Source organism: Protopterus annectens, chromosome 2.part0 (assembly GCF_019279795.1).
Source record: "Protopterus annectens isolate FY-2018-M chromosome 2.part0, PAN1.0, whole genome shotgun sequence".
Taxonomy (NCBI): Eukaryota; Metazoa; Chordata; order Ceratodontiformes; family Protopteridae; genus Protopterus; species Protopterus annectens.
The window spans coordinates 1,258,886,076-1,258,911,555 of NC_056728.1; the positions used below are offsets into that span (position 1 = coordinate 1,258,886,076).

General features: G+C 38.5%; 1 protein-coding gene across 2 annotated transcripts in view; it reads right to left on the minus strand.

Moving 5' to 3' along the window:
- The window catches only part of PDGFRA (platelet derived growth factor receptor alpha), a 125,482-nt gene that overhangs the window by 18,275 nt on the left and 81,727 nt on the right, over nt 1-25,480 (minus strand). For both annotated transcript variants that reach the window (XM_044061431.1, XM_044061432.1), the window contains exons 15-19: nt 23,885-24,038; nt 19,325-19,491; nt 14,036-14,151; nt 6,073-6,195; nt 1,307-1,418 (exon numbers count right to left, since the gene is read on the minus strand). In XM_044061431.1, the coding sequence (XP_043917366.1) occupies nt 1,307-1,418; nt 6,073-6,195; nt 14,036-14,151; nt 19,325-19,491; nt 23,885-24,038 (672 nt within the window). The remainder of the gene's footprint in view (nt 1-1,306; nt 1,419-6,072; nt 6,196-14,035; nt 14,152-19,324; nt 19,492-23,884; nt 24,039-25,480) is intronic.

Sequence of the window (25,480 nt, forward strand, 5' to 3'; positions counted from 1 at the left end):
GAAAGAACTGCAAGAGTTAGGTAGCATGACCTTCCTGTCATAAGTAATAGCATGACCTTCCTGTCATAAGTAATAGCATGACCTTCCTGTCATAAGTAATATTGCCTTCAGACAGAATACAACTGACTTCCAGATATAGCAGACGACTTTTAAGTGCCATCAGTTCTCCGTCAGATATCTAAGAATGCTTGGGTGAACTCCTTTAGGTCCCTTTGACTTGTTTACCTCTAGTATTTGAAGTTCATTCAAAATTATTTCCAATAAGATACAGATGAAACCCACTTCACCAGCTACTTCTGCTGCTGTACATTGTAACCCACCATTGTCTGCCTCAGCAAATATGGAAAAAATATTCATTGAATTGTTTTGTCTTCTTCAGCATGTATTCCTGCTCATAGCCTATTTATTTTCTCAAGTGGTGTTACTTTTTTTGTTTAGTTTTTCTTTGCTGCATTAAGTATCTTTATGTATCTATAAAATGTTTTGCCTCCTTTCTTTACTGAACCATTTTTCTACATTTTCCACCTGATTAGTATTGCTGCATGTTACTGTTTTACTGCTTTCTCTTATGTTTCCTAAAGCTACATTTTCCAGCTTCTGATACTTTATTTGGCAACCTTACTTTTTCTCCTTTCTTTTTAGTTCGTATGTTGTCTCGTACAATTTTTGTTGCTTATTTGAAGCCAGTTTTTATGCATCCCATTTCTGAAGTTGCATTCTTTTCACTAATGCCCGGTAACAGCAGCAGCATTCTCAGGTTTTGCCACAGGAAACCACTATTAAGCCACAGAAAATGTTGAAAAGCTTCCCTTAAGTATCAAACTTTGATACCAGGCCACCCAACATAAACAAATGCATTTCAGACAGTACAAGCTTTAGTATATTTCTGGTGTGTAATCAGCTGTAATTTGCTTAGTTTGCAGAAGCAGATCTCCCATCATACATATCCTATCATTTAAAAAAATACTATTAAATCTTTCTTGAGAAATTCCCTCTTCTGATGGGGTGCATATATGAGGGAATAACATAATTCCTTCCTTATAAAGGAAGTATATCCCGAAGTAGGAATGGCTCTGTAGCCTTTACGCAATACTGACAGACAGAATGAATAGCAGTGATTATGGAATCTAATGGAGTAGATACAATCACCTTCACTGTTAGAGAGCAACCAGGGGAAAGTATCAGCTAGCATGAAACGTGTTAAAAAGAAAGGCTCATTATGTACTTTATTAATCTCAAGCTCTACAAAAAGACACATTGTTGGGCATTTAAGATGATCCGCATGCAGAAGAACTGTTTTACATACCAAGAGAAAATATTTCCCATAATAAAACACCATACGACCAGACATCACTGAGCGTAGTATACAGATTGTCAAAAATGCTCTCTGGTGCCATCCATTTTACTGGGAGAAATGTCTGTTGAAATAAAAACATGCACAAAAATATTACATATAATTTGAAATAAGTGAAGAAGTGTACTGAATGATACAAGTAATGTGGCAGTAATGCTTGTAATAAGAATTCTGCATTATAGGCAGTGCAGCCAGCCATATTCCCCATTAGGACTGTGTACAGATGGAGCAGCTGGTTCTGCCCTCTGCATCACTTTGGATTCTCGACTAGTCTGATATCATGTTTAATAATGGAGTAACATAACCCCAGCAGTACACTATCATGAAACCAAATAACAAAGAAAGCCTTACTTACAACTCCACTGTAAATAACAAAAAATGCATATTCAAGCATATGCGTTCACTTTGAAAGTTCACCATGTAGTGTCAATATGTGCCATGATAACCACACAGGGTGCAGTGGTACATGTTCTTATTTGTCAACAAGACCTGCAAGTATTGATTTGCTTATGTAACTTACTTAAAAATAGGGTCTGCAACTGGGGGCTATATGATTTAATTCCAGGTCTGGGGGAGGGGGGGGTGTAACCTGTTATCAGCTTCTTCAATCATCATTTAAACTATACTACTATACTGAATAGAATTATGAAGTACATCACAGAGATGTGAGCTACGGTATGCAAGGAGAGCAAACTTAAATATTTAAGACTCAGGATTTTGTAGTTTTAAAGTATCTTGGGCTTACTGAACACTAATAAGTGGTTGGGCACATTCCACTTTGGGAAGCAGTACACTTGTGGTTTTAGCTGTTTTGTGCTGCTGCAAGAGAGTGGAGGTGAGAGATACGAAAACTGAGTTTTAGTTGTGAAAGTGCTTAAATAATATTCCTTGTGTGAGTTGTAAAGCTGCAAATAGGATCAACAGTTCGCTCTAGGTACTTTTGTACTTGTACATTAAGAATTTTAAGTCTCCAAGTAATAAAGCTGGAAGAGAGGGAAGGTACTTTGGGATTACAGATAACATGACAATAGCTTTGCTGGAGTTAATTAGAAGTCTGTTTGAGTGAAGTCATTTACATAAGGATGAGAATTTGAGTTGTGGAGTTGTTTGAAGAGATTTGTGTGTTTTGCTGGTGTTGAGCAGAAGGATATCATCTGCGTACATTATGATATTTAGATTAGGGAGACAAAGAGAAAAGTTACTGATAAATTGAGATAAAAAAGTGGTGGACCCCGAAATGAACCATGTGGGGCACCAGTGTACAGGGTTCCTTTATGTGAGAACTGTTACAATTAATTTGAAAGGTTCTATTTTTCAGAGAGCTTTGGAACCACAAAATTTTACTGTCCCCAAAGTTCACTTTCTTGCGCTTGTATAAAAGAGGGCTGTGGTTTACTATTTCGAATACCCTGGTTATGTCTATGAAAAAAAAACAGCTGTAATAAGACTGCAGTTTACATGACAGTAGATATTATCAGTTGCAAATATTAATGGAGTCATGGTTCCAAAGGAACTTCTGAAACCTCTTCCTGATCACAAAGGAGGCTATCATCGTTGGTGATGTGTTTAAACAAATGCTTATAGTTTTTCATATATTTTTGTCAAAGAACAAAGACTGGAAATAGGTCCATAGTCTTTACTTTGTGAAAGTGAGTGGACTTTTGGTAATGGCATGACTACAGCATGTTTGAAGGCTGTTGAACAGAGGTAATGGTAAGAGATAAGTGAAAAATATGTGGAAGCGGGTTTCAGATGCCTGCTTGAGGGAAAAGGGATGTAGTTCGTTACATGTGCTGCCAGAATTGTTTAGTTTTAAGAGAAGTGAATTAACATCCTTAGTTGAAATAGAAGCAAAATGAAACCTACAATGTTCTGCTTTACTTATTTACTGATTGCTAAATTCTTGTACTATTGGATTTTTACTATCTAGCTATATGAGTATATATAACTGTGCTCTGAAACTGAAATCATGCTTCAGCATGTCTCTTTCTGCTATGCAGTGCCAGTCTCAGTACATGTATATAAGCTGCAAGAAATCCAACATGATTTATTTTACCTGAAAATGACATGACGGAGATCGACAACATACTGATGTAATATTTGTGTTTCAGCCTAGGTTTCTTTTTTCACATAATGTATGCTGTATCCCTAATACGACCAGCTTGAACCTACCCTTTCCTTTCAGTTACCTCATTTCACTAAATTAAGAACATATGTTGTATACATAATACATCTTCAGGTTTAATGGATGTTAAGTTCTGAACATTGAACGTACATTTCAGGCCTTGTAGTTAACACTGTTCAGATAAAATGCTTGATAAAGCAATGTAAAAGCATATCAAGGGTGGGAAGATGGCGTAATGGTTAAGGTGTTTACCTTGCAGACACAAGGTGCAAGGTTTGAGTCTCACATGGGGTAATTGACTAGCCTTAAAATGGCCCACAAGGGTGGTTAGCCTAGTACAAACCTGTGAACCTGAAGAGTGACATTAAACTGCTCTGATCATATAAATCACAGAGCTACTGAATTCAGTATTCTTAACCTAAAGACTGCATTGTGTTTGCAGACTGCAGTTTACCAGTCTGAAATTTCATAGTTACTACAGGTTGCAAAAGATGCAATAACACTTTTATTATCAGCCCTGTTTTTCCAAACCTCTGTGTGAGAAGATAAATGTAGTTTTGCATCACTTAGAACTGGGTTGAACAGTAGCAGTATGAACACAACAGCAGCAAAAACCAATGTGAACACACAACAAACTTGAATAATGCATGTAGCTTCTAAGGGCAGGACCACAGTCTGACTCTAATTGTCCACTCAAACATTTGCATTCAGGATCTCACTTTTTGACTTTTCTTTGTTTGCACTACCTTTCAGGTTGTATTTGCATACTTTTCTCTTCCTTATATGCCTGTTGGTTTCAGGAAATGCAAACACCTGCTTTTATGTGTCTTCCTCCATAGTAACTACAAAACCCAACAGCTTAGCAAACACACGGCACATCAGCGAGTCGTGTAAACACTCCTCTTCCCATGAGTCCAAACAGCCTGTTTAGTTACATCACCAGGAAGACTGAAGGGAAACTGTAAATTCAACTTTATGGGGGTTCTCTAAAACTATGGAAATGCATACATGCTTTCCATCTGCATATGAATACCTTACTGAGGTACTGGCTTGAAAACAACATTTTTCTTTTCTTCTGTTTTTCTTCCTCAGGTTAAATCAAATATAACATTAATACAAATTACTTATAGTTTGAACTAAGAGGGATACAAACTTTCAACTGTTGCTTAAAGTTACTTTATGAAAATGATCCTCTTATAATGCTCCCATATGATAAACTAAATAACTGAATAACTAAAAGGTGGTGAGAAAAGTTCTCTCAAACAAACACATTAAGATAGATGCAGCTGCATATGATGTAACCTACTGAGTTTATAGTTTCTTACAGTAATTGAGAAACTTTGTGCAGATTTTTGTATATTATGCTTCCTATTTTTAATGGCCCTACATTTGTACACATACTCATGGAACCCGCACTCCCTAGGTCAACATAAAACTTACATACATTAATAGGGTAAGAGTCTTCCTCTTCTAACAGTGAAAGTAAGTGACAACTAAAAATGATTACCTCATTCTGAAATGAAGTTCATGTTTACTATATAAATGTTCCAGGCCACCATCAGTAAGGTACATACATTAACAGCCACCTTCCTGGTAGAGGGTCACACTTTGTAGGCCAATGCTATTGTGATTTCTGCACTTCTGAGTTTCTTTTCTTTTTTGTCCTTTTATCCCTAATGTATTTTTTCCATGCAATAATGCTGTTTTGGATGAATATGAAGGAGATGACTTAATGGTGAAGCATTGTCTATGCTCTTAAGAGAAACATTTTACTTCATAAATGTGACATTCGTGTAAACACCTGCATAACAAGACACTGCAGTGCACACCACAAAAATGGTACAGTTGGACATTGGATTTAAGTTCAAGGGAGCACTTTTAATAGTAGGTACAATAGGGTGCTTAGATGTCAAAACCAATGCAGGATGGGAAGGCACTAAACAGAAAGTCGGAATGAAGCACGTGCATAGACAAGGCTCGCCAAGTTATACAAGCTTGCAGTGCCAGGTATTTCACTTAAACATGTGGCTAATTTTGAAAATAAAGTATATGATCACTGGAAATCCCAGTAAGTAAAAAGACATGTAACAAAGGAGAGAGATTCATAGTGTGGGGAAGAGGCAGCTGTGGTTTTAATAGAAAATGCATATAAAGAGCAAAAGTCAGTACCGTTCCAGTGGTACATTCATACGTTCATATGACAATTCAGTTAAACTTTAAGGAGCTAGTGGTTCTTCTAAGTCACTTCTGACACAAGTCTGAATGCCACAAAGCCATAACGAAGAGTTACGTTCATGTACAAAGAAGCATAACATATTGCAATTTTCTTAAGTTTCTCTTCTGATCCTCAAAATACTTTATCCTACATCTTTAGTTATTACAAGCATTAGAGCCCAAGGACGAACAATGTGTTTCTGATGTGATGTAAATACATCCAAACTGTTCTACATATGGGAAACAGTTCGTACTAACTGACAACTAACTTATAACTACATTTAAATGATGACTTAATTGAGCTACTAAAATTTAGACTGTTTACTTTTAAATTATGAGTCAATGTATGCATTTCAATCCACATAAGGAAGATACTTACACTGCCTTTGGAAACATAGTTGGAATCATGCATGATATCTCTAGCCAGACCAAAATCACAGATTTTCACAATTTTTCCTTGTGCCAGAAGTACATTGCGAGCTGCCAAGTCACGATGAACACACTGTGGAGAATATGGAGAAGAAAATGAAAAACAAACAAAACAACAACAAAAAGGATAGCAGTATGAACAACTGAGTTTCTCTAATCAAAAGAGTTAACACTAATAATTAATGCACCACTTGCAAATAGTAAACAAACCACAATTCTCTGTTTATTTTACAAAGCAAATTAGTAATGACTTCTTCAGGCTTTGAATGTGGCTTCTTGTTAGTTTTTATTAAACAGGAAAATATCTAGTAAATCACTTTCTAAATAACTTACAACCATGTACCCATTTCTGTAATTAATTTCTGTTTGAAGAAAGGCAGTACATGCCACTGCTTGTTGGATTGAAATAACACTAGTTTTAGACGTACTCATGTTGGCAAGGGAACGATGGTGATGTAGTGACGCACATGTGTGCACATATGCATGTATATGTATTTGAATATGTACATGTGTGTGTATACATATATATGGATAGATATAGATATATACACAAACATATAGGTAGATAGATATAGAGAGATAAATTGGGAGATAGAGGTAGATATAGACAAAGACACATTTGCCTTTGGGAGTGCTATATCTGCTTTTACAAAACAAGAGCTGTAGAACAATTTGCTGTCACTGTTATCTGCTATGGTTAAGACCATGCTTGACAACAATACTCCCTTTTCCTTACTACCAAGGGACCTATGACCTTCTCAGTGTAACATTCTCCCTGGAGATAGTGAACTTGTACAAGGCTCTCTGGATAGTGCATTGTTCTTAATATGCAAATGACAAAATTCTGCCTGTGGATTCTACTGACTGCACTGACATGAGCAAGCAATGGAACATAATATTCTGTGCTTGGTGTCTGTACCCCAAGGCTAATATTGTGGGCTTGGTATTTGTACCCGAAGGCTAATATTATGGGCTTGGTATCTGTACCCCAAGGCTAATATCCTGTGCTTGGTATCTGTACCTCAAGGCTAATATCATGGGCTTGGTATCTGTACCCCAAGGCTAATATTCTGTGCTTGGTGGCTAATATTCTGTGCTTGGTATCTGTACCCCAAGGCTAATAGTCTGTGCTTGGTATCTGTACCCCAAGGCTATTCTCTGCTTGGTAACTGTACCCCAAAGCTTTTTATTCTGTGATGGTGCACAGACCTGTCAAATCTAATGATGAAGAGAGAGGTAGCTAAGCTGAAACTCAGGTCGTTTTTAGGGAAATGTTGTATAACACACAGTTTGTCAGAAACATGTCCACTTTTAATGTGTACTTGATTTGCTCTGCTGGCCTAGTATTTGTTACTGAATCACATCTGAAGACTTAGGGCACTTCTAGCTTTGCAGCTGGTGATCTATATTTTTTAGTCACTGTAACCAGTAAGCCTACCAGAGATTGCTTCAGGTCTGTTGGTACAAAATTGGTAATAATTATTGATGTCCCCTACCCTTTAGTTTAAACCTAGTGCCCACTTCATTTCTGCTGAGTTGTCTTGAAGCCCTTATTCAATCAGCAGATTTGGTTGTGCAGAGTTCTCTATGTAACTTTTTCTGCTTTTACTGCTTATTTTAAAGAAAGTGAGAAAGTTATTCAGTTCAACAAGTCATCTCTGTACACACTTACTTCACCCTACCACCTTTAGATTCACATCCGTTCTTTTGATGTTGTTTAGCACAGCTTAATAATCTACCTTCTGTACATGATCTCATGGAACTGTTCCTTTCTGGATTTTTTTTTCAAGAAGGCATAGTAATACAGTCCTGAAACAGCCTTTATTATGAGTGCTGAATGCCCTTTTACTGATGAAACATTAAAATGGTTGTTGTACTCTGACTATCCTGACCTCTGCCCAGCATCTAACATGCTGGACCACTGACGTTTCTGTGTATTGCATGCTATCCACAGAGAAGGGTGTTCAAATGTTTCTACCTGTACATAAATGAAAGTTTAAATAACCTGGAATTCATTTCTATTGCCGTTTTTCTGAATCTTTTAAAATGACACAGGGTTCAGTAGTGTTACCACTCTATTACACCTCAGGTATGCAGTGTTTACTAAAAAAACATAAATAATGGTACCATCTGAGGTAATTTGTATGGATAACAGCAAACCATAGTAATCTTTTGTACATAGGTATGATGAGGCATTAAGTACCCAGAATGCCTGCCTCTCTGAGATGAGTTCTTGATGCTGGCAAAGTTACCAAAACCTACTCCCAATTAAGACCGATATCTTGGTTGCTTAGTATTAATAGAACCATGAAACCTTGGAATTAGTCATACCAGTCTAGTCTTGGGTGGCTGTTACCAGAACTGAACCTTCTGGATTTGAAATAAGAGGTTACACTTAACTTCAATTTGATGTTCCAGACAGGTGCTGGTTGTGGACACATTCTCTATTCACAGTCTGAACATGATCTTTCCAACAGCTCACCTAACAGAACACCAGAGCCTATGACAAGTCCTCCCTGTTGTTGTTCATCATGCCATACCTTCAGCCTTCACTAGTGTGGTGCTTGGTGCCCTGTTGCTTTTCATCACTGGCCCACCTACCTACCAATACCTACATTAATAATGTGGTGCAGGATACTTCAAAAACTGTGCATTATTCCCCTGTGTGGTGGGTTCTATACTGGTAACAAGTTCAACAAAGGATTACAAATAAAGATAACAGTATTCATGTGTTCTATACTGGCAACAACTTCAGCAAAGGATTACAAATAAAGATAACAGAATTCCTGTGTTTCTTCTTACACAGTTGGTAACTTTGAACTGACAGGATTCAGCTGTGCTGTCCAAATCACACTCTTCTCTCAGTTTAAGAATGTACAGATTGTCAAAAAAAAAAAAGGTTCAGTCTTCCTGCAGCAGCACATTTTGTTCCACCACACCCACTTTTTTTTATTTTTTTTGGGAATTATCTGACTTAGCCAGACAGGAAATGCCTTTCAGTTGGGGCCTATAAAGACAGAAGGAAAATACTCTCTTCGCAGACTTTGGGAACAGCCTTGACTAAATCATATTTAACGTACAGCCTGATTAGTTTATTAGACTTCTTCTACTGCTTTGTATCACTTCATAGGAGCTTGTTTTCAGTGGCTTTTACAGTAACGCTCTATGGTTCTGATACATCACAAAGCAGACTAAGTAACAATGGTAGTTAGTCTAATACAGTGGTGTTTTGCATTTTTAGCTACACATTTTAGCATGTGCCCTGTACAAAGTGATGGAACTATCATTATATTATTATGTCAGTGGTACTTAAATCCTGCCTAAACAGCAAAACAAAAGGCATTTTATATAGTTAGAGCATATATTGTACTGAGATCATAGCTTTTTAATACATATTGTAGTACATATGACGTCATCAAACCTGACTATGTGCAAATTTGCACAAACTGACACTAGTCACTATTTTTTTCAGTATTTTTTTCATCTAAGCCAGGCATTGCTTATGAAGCACTTGCTGCATGCTTCGGTACCTGAAGGATAAAAAAATGAATACTTTCTCCATCTACCGTGACAAATGAGGGGCCTGCATGTAAGTGTGACTTTCTTTATTATCTGCCAAGTAGGTGATGTGGCTTCCTTCATATACACAGCTTGGAATCATCCAAGATCCCTCCCAAGTCAGAGTGAAATCACATCTGACCCTGCATCTGCCTCACCATATGTCACCATGCAAATGTGTTCAACTACCCGGGACATGTCTGACACAGTTAAATTCACTGCGTAAAGTAATATGCTACTGCAAACTGCATGTTATGTTATATAGTCATGAATTTACACATACAGTCATCATATTGTTACTAGTCTTCTTAAATGGATTTGATTTACTCTCTATAGGTTCATAGGTTCATAGGTAGGTACTAGGCTATCGGCCCAAGGGCTTATGCAAGCCTAGCCAACAAGGTTCCCTGGCTTACGCCACCCAAGAAAGTTATTTTCCTGTGCCACTGATGAGCAGAGACACAGAAGTGATCCCCGGGGTGTATTTCTTATTTCCCATCCACTCATCAAGATTTTTCTTGAAGAGTGCTAATGAAGAACTTTGCTTGACGTAGATGGGTAGCCTGTTCCAGAGTATGGGAAGTCTCTGGGATAGGAATCTATCCCTCCAGCATGTCCTGTTTATTGTGGTGACAAGGTTTAGGTCCCTGGAGCATGTAGCTCGGAGGGATTGGGATTTCTTTAGGTGTAGCATGTCCATCAACTCTGGGTTTGACATAGCTTTATATGTTAGGCAGAGATCACCTCTGAGTAGGCGATATGCTACGGAGTAAAGCTGGAGTTTTTTGAGGCGGTCAGTGTAGGTCATTTGTTTGAGTCCAGTAATCCTCTTTGTGAGGTACTTCTGTGGCCTTTCCAGCTGCTGCAGATGTCTTGTGAGGTACATTCCAAAAGGGGCGTTGTACTCTATAATGGGTCTAACGAGTGTCGAGTAGAGGGAACAGTGACCTCTTTTTTCCTGGATGAGAACCCTTTTATGATGAGGTGTGCCATGTAGAAGGACTTCCTGACTACTGTGGTGATGTGACTATCAAAAGGAAAGACTACTGTCCACCTGGGTCCCAAGGTCTCTTATGACGCATTCGGTGTTAAGTAGATTGCTGCCTATGTGGTAGTTCATGGGTACAGAGTTTTTACCAAAGGGGATGACACTGCACTTTTTGGCATTGAACTTGAGGCCATGGCTCTTACACCAGGCATCTGTCTCAGAGAGGTCCTTCTGTAGGATGTTCACATCATTTGGGGACTTGACTATGGCTCCTAGTTTGCAGTCATCTGCGAACTTCGTTAGCCAGAGGCCTTCTGTGTTAGCCTGTACTTCAGAGAAGTAGATACCAAACAGGAGCGGTCCCAGGACGGAACCCTGTGGTATTCCACTTGTCACTGGTTTGAGGTCAGATTTGGAGTCTGCAACTTTTACAGTGTGGGTTCTGTCAGTGAGCCAGATGGCAACTCATCTTGTGATGTAGGGATTTATGCCTAGTTTATTGAGTTTAGTTATAATTCCAGAATGGGGGATGGTGTTGAAAGCCTTGGCATGGTCAAGATAGGCTGTCTGAACCACTTTACCCTCATCTACGGCTTTGGTGACTGACTCAAAGAAGTCGATCAGGTTCAGGAGGCATGATCTGCCTTTCACAAACCTGAACTGGGTGGGATCCAGAGATTGGAGGTTACCAATGTCTTTGTTTATGAGTTCCATGATGATACTTTCCATGGCTTTGCAGACCAGGCTCGTCAAGCTAATAGGTCTATAGTTCCCAGGATCAGTGGTGGCTCCCCCTTTGTGGCGTGGGATAACTGTTGCTGTGCGCCATTCAGTGGGCACAAAGCCTGATGCGAGGCTACTATTGAACATGGTGCTTAAGTGGGGAGTCAGGTCATTCTGACGTTTGTGTAAAACACAGCCTGGGATGTTGTCCAGTCCCATGGATGCTGTGTTTTTGGCTTTAGAGAGTGCAGCTTTCACCTGCGTAGTTGTGATTACAGGGACTCTGCATTCTTCCTGTATAGATATGGGCCCTTTAGGGCTTGAGGGGGGGGGGGGGTAAAGTTAGCACTAAACCTATCTGCCAGGATGTTGGCAATATCAGTTGGTTCTGTAATTTTCATGCCTTTGTGCTGTAACTCAGAGCAGATCTGGGTGTTGCCATTGAGATTCTTGACATAGCTATAGAATGCTTTGTGGTTGTCCTTGGAATTAGTGGCAAAGGAATAAGGAATTGAGAAAAGTCTAATATATTATTACATTTCACTGTTTCATTAAATCATCCCCTCTGTGCCTTAGTCTAATATTCATATTATCACAGAATGGACTGTGAAGTTTATTGAACTTAAAGTTTATAAATAAGGACAGCAAACAGTTAGTTAATAGCCATGCCCAAATAAAAACTAACTTCCAAGCTCTTGCAGTTCACTGCCCTGTAATATGACATGACCTGGATTTTTCTATATGACATCAAACCCCTTATTCTTTAGGAAGTTTTGTTGAAAATGGTTTCATTGAGCTTGCTGGGCTGAATTCAATCTGTGCAAATGTTGCATCTGAAATAAGTGACATTTGGTCAAATGTGGATAGTGTAGTAATTATATGAATAAGTTAATTTAAGTCTAGAGCTGGGTTTGGGTTCTGATTTATTGATTTATTTATTTATTTACTTATTGATATTTGATTACTTGGAAAGTCTGACTGGGTAGGAGACGATTTTCAACAGAGGCCTGAGGGAGAAAGGATCCACAGTATTACATTTTAAGAATAATACTTTTACAGTCTTTAAAAATAATATAAAAAAAAACAAATACAATTTAAATAATTATACCAAATTAGACATAATATGAAAACATTAGTTGAGTAGATACAAGTTATATGACAATAATTAAAGAGTCAGACAAACTTTAGCATGTTTACAGAGAAATTAAAGGGATGATAATATAATGCAAACAGGAATTGCAATATAAAATGAAAGAAAAGCAAGTTTATGGTATAAATTTAGAGAGAGTCAAGGGGAGAGAAATGGATAGACATAAGGAAGTGGTGAAGAAGGGCGAGTAAGGAGATGTAAGGTATGAATAGGGATTGGTCCACATTTAGGGATATAGTTTATCCTGGTGTTGAACAAGAACATGGCCAGCTTTTGGCTGGGACGTCCTTCAGAATGGTTTTGAAGGATGGGAGGGAGGTTGTTGACCTGACAGATAGAAATAAGGAGTTCCAGGCCCTAGTAAAATGGTATAAGTACAAATAATGCCCAACAGATTTGATAGGTTTGTGGACAGACAGGATTTTGGTCATTGGATCATAATGACTAACTAGGAACATAGTTGTGTAGAATGTTATTTAGTACTGGACAAACAAATGGATTCTTGATAATTGTATAGGTAGTGAGGAGCTACATAAGTTGATATGGTAGTTCTAACCAATTTAGGCTTTTTAGTGCTATACAGTGGTGGGTTTTGACAGGGATATTTGCTGCAAAGTTAGCAGCTTTGTTACAGCACTGCTCAGGTTTTGATTTTTGTGATGCCTGAAGGTTAGTAAGGATGGGACCACCATAAAGAAGTGTGGGGAGGAGATAAGTAGTGGCAAGTGAGGCTTTAGTTGGGTCGGTGAGAAAGCTTTTGGCTGTGTGGCTTTGGCTCTCTTGGATTTGAACTGATATTTTTACTTTACGTTAACAATAACATTTTAGGGTGGGTTAAGGTTAGGCTTAGCTTTGGGGTTAGGTTTAGGGTTAGGATTACTGATATGGGGGAAGCGTACTGCTGGGTAGCATTGGTTACCCATTACTGTGGGCAATTCTATTGTTCTGTTGTGTACATTTCTGATGATAATATCCTTTAAAGATACTCATGTAATTTTGTTGTAAATAGATGTTCTAGATCCTTCCAACATATGACCATCAATTTTGTCACTAACTCTTCAGAAGTTGTAATTACAGTAAAACTTGGTAAAAAGTTTTTGGTCTGTTTACACTACAACTCAGATAAGTCAATATGTGTAACAGTTGGTTTATTTTCTAAATATTGTAAGCATAGTGCATAAACTGATTCACCTAGGCCATTCTTATTACTGTATGCTGATCTAGTCAATAAACAGTCAAATAATCTTCTGAAACCTACAGAACTTAAGTCCCTCCATTAGTGTGGTGTCTTTACTTCTGTCTTGCATGCATGTCTACAACATACAGGTTATCCCTGTATATCAGTTTTGCCACACAGGTGAGGTACCAGATGTAGTAGATTTAAAACATAGTCTTTTAAGAACAGAACAGGCAAATCCATACTGTAATGTTGTTGTGGTTTTGTCTTGATAACACAAATCTTTTAAGGTAGTCTTTACAAAATGACATACTTACATTTTTAGAAGCTAAGAACTCCATTCCTTTTGCCACCTGATAAGCAAAGCTCAGTAAATCTATGAAGCTGAGACCTTCTGAAGTGTCTTCAGATAACAGATGTTTGATTTCGGACTCTGCCAAATAAAATGAAAACGACTGAGTAACAAAACGTTTTGTGTAGTAAATTCAAAGTTACACAAACCTGCACTTGCACGATAATTGGATTTGTGGTAAAAGCAAAGCTAAACACACATACAAAGCAATTTCTTTGTGATTTTTGTACTCTTTGCTAGATAATACCAAACAAAACTATCTGTTCTTTTTACAAAGAGAACCTTGTAGAGGATACATAACTTGGTCAGTCACACACTAAACTAGTACAGTTTGTATGAATCGACCTCAGGTATGCTAGACTGCAGAGTTTATCATATTCGAAGAAAATAAACCAATAACAGTTCTAAGAGCTTTTCTCACTTCAGTGTCTAATTAAAGTATGCCTTAATATAAAAAATATTTTCTAAGTCAGACGTGTACTTTTGTTGGCCTATTAAATATATTCAGTGATAGTGAGTTTAGAGAGTCAATAATTCATGTTCTTTAAAATGTTTTTCTGACTATAAAGATGTGCTTTTCTCAATATACAAACTATCTGTTTGCAGTGGTACATAAAACAAACAAAAAGCTCCATTAACAGATATTGTATTTGTGTCACATGCTGTCAACTTTTCGATAATAATCAAAGGGCATTATGTTTAACTATTTTTGGTAAGACTTGTGGTAACTTTTAAATGTAGCCAAATATTGTAATGAAACATATCAAGGTGTCCTGTATTTCTGCATATTTATAAACAAAAGTATTATATGAAAAAAACCATAACTGATGAATGTGCGAACATTTAGTCCTGCTGTAATGAAAAAATATATATGGCTTCTGAAGGTCCTGTAGCACTGGTATATACTTAAGAAGTCATTTCCATATATCCCATGGGTCTCCCCTACAGGAGATTTAAGTTATTACATGGTAAAGACTCATTTCCATATATCCCATGGGTCTCCCCTACAGGAGATTTAAGTTATTACATGGTAAAGACTCATTTCCATATATCCCATGGGTCTCCCCTACAGGAGATTTAAGTTATTACATGGTAAAGACTCATTTCCATAAATCCCATGGGTCTCCCCTACAGGACATTTAAGTTATTACATGATAAAGACTCATTTCCATATATCCCATGGGTCTCCCCTACAGGACATTTAAGTTATTACATGGTAAAGACTCATTTCCATATATCCCATGGGTCTCCCCTACAGGACATTTAAGTTATTACATGGTAAAGACTCATTTCCATATATCCCATGGGTCTCCCCTACAGGACATTTAAGTTATTACATGGTAAAGACTCATTTCCATATATCCCATGGGTCTCCCCTACAGAACATTTAAGTTATTACATGGCAAGGACTCATTTCCATATATCCCATGGGTCTCCCCTACGGGACATTTAAGTTATTACATGGCAAAGACTCATTTCCATATATCCCATGGGTCTCCCCTACGGGACATTTAAGTTATTACATGGTAAAGACTCATTTCCATATACCCCATGGGTCTCCCCTACAGGACATTTAAGTTATTACATGGTAAAGACTCATTTCCATATATCCCATGGATCTCCCCTACGGGACATTTAAGTTATTACATGGTAAAGACTAATTTCCATAAATCTCATGGGTCTCCCTTATGGGACATTTAAGTTATTACATGGTAAAGACTCATTTCCATATACCCCATGGGTCTCCCCTACGGGACATTTAAGTTATTACATGGTAGAGACTCATTTCCATATATCCCATGGGTCTCCCCTACAGGACATTTAAGTTATTACATGGTAAAGACTCATTTCCATATATCCCATGAGTCTCCCCTACAGGGCATTTAAGTTATTACATGGTAAAGACTCATTTCCATATATCCCATGGGTCTCCCCTACAGGAGATTTAAGTTATTATATGGTAAAGACTCAAGCTTGGCTCATTTTTTTCTTAAAGGTTTTTTCTGAATGGTTTGTCTGTATGACTTTTTTTCTACCATTTGGGTTGGACTGTGGGAATTAAGGTAATGTGAGGAAAGGCAGAAAGAAGACCCCCCCCCCCGGGGCTGGAGAATGAATTTCACTTTTAAAACTTACTGATAAGACCTGTATGACATTGGTCCACTACCTGCATCATGATAACAAGTCAGAATCTGAATGGAAACGTAAGAGTGTGACCAGTCTTGGTTACAGACATTTTATTTCAGCAGAACTGCCTTCTATAAGCCTACATGACTGTGAAGCTGCTTGTTTGTTTACTGAAGGAAGAGTAAAACTGCCGAATTCCCGGGTCAAAGTATTCCCACAGAGGAGGATTTATTTACAGTGTATTTGAACAAAGCCAGTAAAGAAGCTACTGCAGATCACATTTGCTATGTAAATGAATCACTGTAACTTCCATTACGTGTAATGCTTCCGTCTGAGAAGCAAACATATTTTTAACTTGCATGAAAGTATATTTGAGGTCAGTGTGATCATTACCTTGCTGTCTCATGATACTTTCTGATTTATGTTTGCATCATTTTTGCATTGACTGTTTACTTTCCTATATTTAACACTACTAGTTTGCAAACCTCAATCCTGTCAGACTTAGACACGCGTGTGTGTGTGTGTGTGTTTGTGTGTGGGTATACATGCATTTGATCGGCCGGTGGATGGTTGATCAGGTATTGTCGAAAGCAGTGCGGCAAAATCTCAAAAAAACGATTGCAAGAGTTGCAAATTGCAAAATATCGTCCCCTTTTTGACCCATGGTAGTGCTCACTTAGGTGGTAAGAGCAGCTGGAAATGTCGAATTCGGTGTTGTTTATGACATTCCAACCATTCAGCATTACAAGATTCGAGCATAAAAGTCGGTGTTATACCCAATCGAGCAGTGTGTGCTCGATCAAATGAATGTAAACTGTGTGTGTGTGTGTGTGTGTGTGTGTGTGTGTGTGTGTGTGTGTGTGTGTGTGTGTGTGTGTGTGTTTGTTTGTTTCATTCAGAAACTCTTAACCTGTGGCAACTGTCATTTGCTTTCTCTTAGTATTCATTTGAGGATAAACTTAGGAACAAAAAGAAAGCTATTACCAAGTAAATCAAAGATGTCGTCTTTTATGAAAATCAGTCTAACCAGATATCATTTACTGTTTTCTACTGCAGTCCAAAATAATTTCCTATATTTAAGCTGCTTCTCACACTCATATGATGAAGAGGTATTCATGGACAGATCAGGGCAGAAACCAGCAGCCCAAATCCTGTTTCGACCATAAGCACCTACTTGGACTTGTAGAAGGCTGCTGTTTCTAAGTTTGGTATATGTATGCATGTTTGTGCAGACATGATAAATCAGGATGGAAGGCATTAAGCAGCACTTTGTAGCATGTTATTATCTTTGGTCATTACTACCGGTTATGGTTTAACTGGCATGTAGCTCAAATGGTAGGCTCCATTATGTTCATTGAAATCAACTAACATGCAATCTCAGTCAACAATAGTACTGTGTTACTAAACAGCATGCAAATATAGCCGTGTTAAACATGTCTGCATGTGGGGAACTTTTGGGGGAGCTGATATATGCTGACAATCACCTTTCCTTCATTTACCCATTCATGCATTTGTTTGTTTGTTTGTTTGTCGGACCCTACACCTTAGCAGAAGACTGCATAATGTAGCAGCTAAATCTTACTGGCTAAAAACTGAGGCTTTATCTGCATACTTTGAGAACATATAATATCAAAGGAAGGAAATGAAATTTGCATGACAGTTGCCTTGCAGTTTACTCACAAGATCTTGACATTTGGCCTTAATATTAGCCATGTAAGGACCAGCAGTAGAGGTAATCCAGTGCTGCAACCAATTAAATCAAAGCCTTTGGCAAGTCCAGTGTTCAAAAGTAAAGTAATTCTGACAACTACAAGAACCATCAACAAAGTAACTCACAGTAAGTGTCTGGGGATCTGGGTACTCTTAGCAGCAGAAGGGAATTCTGGCATAATTTTAACTTTTCTGTAAAGCATAAAAAAAAGGCTAAAAGAAGAGTTGAGATCATGATGATGGAATAACAGAAAAAGATGACTGCCAGGGTAGAGAGAACCACACAAAGTAATTCATCTAATCCGAGAGTAAGCAGAACACAAAAATGGCAGTGCCTACTGTTTTTAGGCAATTAGGTAAGTTTATAGTGATCGACAAAGATGACCCCTAAGGAAAATGGTCCTTCCTCATGCCTGATGTTTCACTAAGGTCTGTCATCACAGTTAGCAGATCTCATAGATCAGCAGCAGTAGCAACAGAAAGGTAATAAAATGCTGAAAAGACTTATCAGGTGGACCACTTGTGACTAAGATAGCCAAAGATGTATTTATTAAGCTCACCGGGCTGTACTGCTTATTGGGGAAAGTTTAATTCACCATTTTATGATTTGTCATACTAACAGGCATCTTAATCTCAAAACAGATACGGTCTGATTGCGTGGTGCTCAGATTTTATGTGTTGAAATGTGCATTCACTTTTTCCATCAATGTGAAGTTGTTCTGTTTAGCTTGTTGTGATACAGGAGGACTTGAAACGTATTCCCTGCACATGATTAAATAAGTATGTGCTAAAGAGAATTAAAAAAGGGGGAATCTGTACTTAAACTGAGACCTGTCCATTTGCAATCCACAGTCTCTAATCACTAAGTTCTTTTTGCAGCAGTTGGTGTAGTTACAGTGAGACATACTATACAAAATGACCGCAGATTAGATCAAATGTGAATAAGGTCTCCAACACTGAGAGAAAATAAAACACCAAAGTCAAAGTATGCAAGCTTTGCATTCGCCTAGCCATTTAAACACTTAACGTTCAACAGATTCCATTTAATTACATCCTTCAGCTTTTGCAACTTTTTGCAGCCCACTAGAAAGAGAAGACTGCAGCCAAATGCACCAGACCATAAAATAACTAGTAGTGCAGTTGTATTGTACCAGACCATGAAATAATTAACAGTGTAGTCTGTAATATACTGCTATTGGAAACACATGAATCAATGAAATCACAAGTTCAAACCTGCGCAAAATAATATTATCTAAACTTAATAGAAATGCATAACATTGTTTCTGCTTTCAAACCTATGAAAACTAGTAGACAGACACTGCCTGCAAACATATAAGTGAGCATATCTGTTAGGCTAATGTTAGGTAAAGTTGTGAAGCAAAACAAAAGCAGCTAAATACATTTGAGACATCCTCACCTGTGTAAGATTTTTTCTTGTGTGATGGAGGTCGGTCATACAAGGAAGTCATAACATCTGAATACTTGGAGTAATTCTTTCTCTCCAGCATTGGAACATACTGGGTTGAATCTGCTTGTTTCATGTCCATATAATCTCCATTATTTTCAAAGGACAAAATGACATAGCTGAAAATAAATGAGTTATTCATTAGTACGGCATTTTTAAAACATCACTCCCTATTGTCACTGTGTTTTTTTCTTTACACTGATAACATTCCTACTAAATGCTTAAAACAAGCATAGGTGTTTATACGTATGTGCTTACCATTTGTAGTAAAGGGAAATGCTAACTATATAGGACAACGCTACATGAGTGTCTTCATTAGAAACATACCTGGAAGAATATCACACTTTTTTCTCCACATTCTGCTCTCTTTTCCTTGCAGCCACAGTAATTATGAACCTAACAAAAGCCTTTGACCTGGATGACCCATTACTTGTACTAAATTAAATGTTAGATTTAGGAATCAATCCAGACATTTATTTTTGGTTTAAGGACTTTCTCTTCAACGGACTTTTTAAAGTTAAAAATGATTGTTCCATCTCCGTTTCTCCCTACTTAAGGGTGTTCCTCGATGCTCTAGTATTGGCTCCCTGCTGTTCTCATTCTTCATTAACAAACTTCCCAGCGACTTACCCCAGTTACTACTTATGTGCTGATGATGCAATATTTTTAGTTTCATCACTCTCCATGATATATTAACTTCGAAAAGACCTCTACTCTTTAACCATTTGCATTAATACCAGCAAACTACTTCTGAATCCCTCTAATACAAAAGCTGTCTTGTTTGGAATAATACATTAACTCACTGAAGTCCCAATCACTTAGAAAATTACAGGACTTAAAGAATAAATGATGCAAGAACTTCCTTCACATACTTGGACATCTGTCTAGACCAACCCCTGAACATTTAACACGACACTGAAAAAAGAAGAATCAGAATCAACTACTTTCTTTTCCGGGGCAGAAGAGTCCCTAAATGTCCCTTCTCTGACCAAAAAGCAGCAGCTGGCAAAGTCATTTTATTTGCTCAGCTTGAATATGGCCTTCCCATTATAGCAACCCCTTCAAATAAAAAATGCTAAAAGCCTTTACAACCCATTCTCCACAAAGTGAAGAATTCAAACAAACTCTCTGTGAACCCCTGAAAAGAAGAAACATACCTGTATGCATGCACATGCATCTAAAAGAATTGCATATTGTGTATCTCATTTGATGGCTAGGAGTTTAAACTAGCAAATGAAAAAGAAAAGTGAGACGTGAGATATGACAAATGTTTTTATTCACTCTACAAAAAGGTTTCAACAGCTGAATGCTACCACATTAGTATGGACGAGTCTTGTCTCTTTTGTGTTTTAAATATCAGATCCATGACAGCAGAATCACATTACCATGATGAAGTGCACATGCCATAACATTGCCTAAGTTACCTTGTTGGTGTATAGATTTCTTGTTTTGAAATGTCTGAGATAATGACACATAGATGTCACGCAGTTGTCCTCCTTGCTACCAGTTTTGCAGAACTGTTCCCATCTTGCACATGCACTTTTGTACATTCAGAACACTGGCCTTCTGAAATGCAACATCTTCTACATTGTCAGTGCTGATTCTGTGCTTCTTCAGACACAGGAGCTTCCTATTACTAGAGCAGCTGATGCACATGTATACACCTTGCATACATTAGGTACTTATATGCATACAACCCACATACATTGCTTATGTGCATACATTCATAGGTTCATAGGTAGGTACTAGGCTATTAGCCCTAGGGCCTATATAAGCCTAGCCAAAAAGGTACCCTGGCTTTCACCACCCAAGAAAATTATTTTCCTGTTCCCCTGTCGAGCAGAGCCACAGAAGTGATCCCCGGGGTGAATTTCCTATTTCCCATCCAATCATCAAGATTTTTCTTGAAGAGTGCTAATGAGGAGCTATGTTTGATATAGATAGGTAGTCTGTTCCAGAGTATGGGAAGTCTCTGGGACAAGAATCCATTTCTTCAGCGTGTTCTGCTTATTGTGGTGACAATGTTTAGGTTCCTAGAGCATGTAGCTCAGAGGGATTGAGATTTCTTTAAGCGGAGCATGTCCAACAGCTCTAGGTTTGTCATAGCTTTGCAAGTTAAGCAGAGATCGCCTCTGAGTAGGTGATATGCGACGGAGTAAAGCTGGAGTTTTTTGAGACAGTCTGTGTATGGCATCTGTTTGAGCCTGCTAATCCTCTTTGTGAAGTATTTCTGCAGCCTTTCCAGTTGTTGTAGATGTCTTGTGAGGTACATACCAAAAGGGGAATTGTACTCTATAATGGGTCTAATGAGTGATGAGTAGTGAGGAACAATTACCTCTTTTTTTCCTGGATGAGAAACCTTTTGTGATGAGGTGTGCCACGTATAGGATTTTCTAACTATTGTGGTGATGTGATTATCAATGAAGAGACTACTGTCTACCTATGTCCCAAGGTCTCTTATCACACTTTCAATGTTAAGTAGACTACTGCCTATGTGGTAGTTCACGGGTACAGAGTTTTTACCAAAAGGGATGACACTGCACTTTTTGGCATTGAGCTTGAGGCCATGGCTTTGACACCAGGCATCTGTCTCAGTGAGGCCCATTTGTAGGATGTCCACATCATTAGGAGTTTCAATTATGGCTCCTAGTTTGCAGTCATCTGCAAACTTCATTAGCCAAAGACCTGTTGTGTTAGCCTGTACTTCAGAGAAGTAAATACCAAACAGGAGAGGACCCAGGACTAAACCCTGTGGTACTCCACTTGTCACTGATCTGAAGTTGGATTTGGAGTCTGCTACTTTCACAGTTTGGGTTCTGTCAGTGAGCCAGTTGGCAAGCCATCTTGTGACATAGGGACTTATACCTAGTTTAGTGAGTTTATCTATGATTCCAGAGTGGGGGATGGTGTCAAAAGGCTTGGCAAGATTTAGATAGGTTGTGTGAACCACCTTACCCTCATCTACGGCTTTGGTGACTGCCTCAAAGAAATCGATCAGGTTTAGGAGACATGATCTGCCTTTTACAAACCCGAACTGGGTGGGGTCCAGAGTTTGGAGATTATCAATGTCTTTGTTTATAAGTTCCATGATGATACATTCCATAGGCTCATCAGGCTAACGGGGCTGTAGTTTCTGGGGTCTGTGGTGGATCCCCCTTTGTGGAGTGGGATAACCGTCACTGTGTGCAATTCAGTGGGCACAAAGCCTGAGGTGAGGCTATTACTGAACATAGTACTTAGGTGGGGTGCCAGTTCATTCTGTAGTTCATGTAGAACACAGCCTGGGATGTTGTCAGGTCCCATAAATGCTGTGTTCTTGGCTTTGGAGAGTGTGGTTTTTACTTGTGCAGCCATAATTACAGGAACTTTGCATTCTTCCAGTATAGAGATGGTCCCTTTAGGGGGTGAGAGGGGGGGTAAAGTTAGCACTGAACCTATCTGTCAGGATGTTGGCAATATCAGTTGGTTCTGTATATTTAGTGCCATTGTGCTGTAACTCAGAGCAGATCTGAGTGTTGCCATTGAGATTCTTGACACAGCTAGAAAATGCTTTGTGGTTGTCTTAAGAAACAGTGGCGATTTTGTTTTTGTAACTAGCTTTGGAGGATTTTATGAGGGATCTTAGCTTCTTACTGAGGCTGACCAGGGAGTTCCTCCAATCATGGGATTTTACTATTTTTTTTTCATCCCACATACATTAGTTACTTATGTGCATACATCCCACATACATTAGTTACTTATGTGCATACATCCCACATACATCACGTATGTACGTACATCCCACATATATTAGTTACTTATGTGCATACTCGCCAAGTGCATAGTTCACTTATATGCATACATGCCAAACATATAACTTAAATTAATCATTTACTTGTTTGTTATTTGTTGACCAGCTGAGCTAAGTGAGCTGGTTGCTACGTGAATCATTTTCAGATACAGCCATGCACGGATATTTCAGTGCAACTAATGAACCAAGAAGTTTCTGAGAGATGGGAGGAAACCAGGGTACTAGGCAAAAATCTACACAGATGTGGGGAATATGCAATGTCCATACAGACACTGGAAGTCAACACTGAACCCTGGACCATTAAACTGAGAGGACCCCAGATCAGTGGTACTGGTTACTGTAAAGCACTTCTTCCAGCTTTAGGGGTCGCCACAGCAGATCACGTGTCCACTCATGATTGGCAGTGGAGTTTTACAGTGTCGAGTTGCCAGCCCAGTGCCCAACCTTCCACAGAAGGTACACATGTATGCACTCACACCTAGGGCAAATTTAGAGTATCCAATCCACCAACAGCATGTCTTTGGGATGTGGGAGGAAACCGGAGCACCCTGAGGAAACCCACGTGACCACAGAGAGAACATGCAGACTCCGCACAGAAGGCACCCCAGCTGAGAATCGAATCAGAGAACCTCTTGCTGTGAGGTGGCAATGCTAACCGCTGCACCACTGCGGCTGCCCTGTTTACTGTAAAGCACTACAGGTATTAAATATCTTGTTCTTACCTTCTTGTACTTTCATCTGCTGGATTGATGCCAAAGATGTCCAGGTCTTTTTTTGTCTTCTCTGAGGGTCTATTCACAAAGCTGTCCCTATTTTTGTGCAAATAGTTGACCAGGTCACCATAGAAGCAGTATTCAGTTATAATATATACTGGCCCTGTAGCAAGAGAAAAAATAACTTTAGTAACATGCATATAATTTCTAGGAAAAGGCAAATAAAAAGGCAGACAGATGCCAGACAGGCAACAAACACACACACAAAAAAATGTTCAGAATTCAAACAGCTAGATGTGATGCAAGAAGACAGACTTCTGCATAATATGAGTGCTGAAATAATTAGTTCATCATCCATCCATCTTCAAGGAAATGTTTTCTAGTGAAGATTACAGTAGAGACAATCTGAACAGTATACAGTAAAGGTTTATGCACCCAGCAACAGTCTCCTATTCATTCTATGGGGTGCACAGTGTGTCCAGACAAAATGAGACAGTAACTCCATCCAAACTGGAGCAACCCTGGCACATCTTCCCAGTGGGCCAAGTGTAGTACACCTCCTATAGGAGGCACCCAGGTGAGACCCTTGCAAGGTTTCCAAAATAGTTAACTAACTCTGCACATAACAAAGAAACAGTGGCTGTACTGTAAAATACTCCCAGATAGTGAAGGCCTGAACTGTGGTACACAAAGTGACCTCATCTCCCCTTTAAAGGAAACTCATATCTGATGTATGTATCTATGATCTCAATCTTTATTATACGTGATAATGGGAACACATACAGACTAGTAAACCGACAGTTTCGTCTTATGACTCAGCTGATACCTGAATTACAAAGCGAACACTCTTAATCATTCACAATAAAATTAGTAACAATAAATTAAACAATGAAAATATTAACAAATGAAAAACAGTTGTTGCTAGATACAAATCCTTGGATATAACCTGACATGACAAACAACTACATTATTTCAAATATGTACAGATCAAAAACATGGGGTAGCTAACAGAGGTTTTTAATGCGATAAAGTAACACTATTTATGGTATGTATAAGAAACATACAGTAGAAATATCAAGATTTCAACATTAGGCAGGGATTGACTGGCTTACAGAGGCAGAGTTTACTGCACGGTAGTTTATCTACTCTACCTTCAATAGTGAACAAATCCTCAAGGTACTTCTATTCCTGGGTTATTTACGCCACCCACACCTGCAAAGAAAATTCCACTTTCTTCTAGGATAGAAGCATGCTTCTGATTTGCAGATGCTGATTTTTATCCCACCTGCTTCACAGTTAGTGGTCTGTCAGTACATAATAGTCTATAGATCGCAGTCACTTGTGACCAAGAGGCTAACATCTCTATGTAGACAACAAAGATGCAACCCTCTCCATTTAAAGCCTGGATACTGTCTAGAGCTTTGTTGCATACAGAAATACTGTAATGTGAATATTGAAAACGGGAGAAAAAGGCACACCCTTTTCAGAGTCCTGTTCCCATGGTGAATGTTTTTAAGTTAATGCTAAGAATGCAAACATAGATGTTATTCTTCAAATACATAGACCAGACAACACACAGCAGCAACTTGTGCCTTCACAGTACTT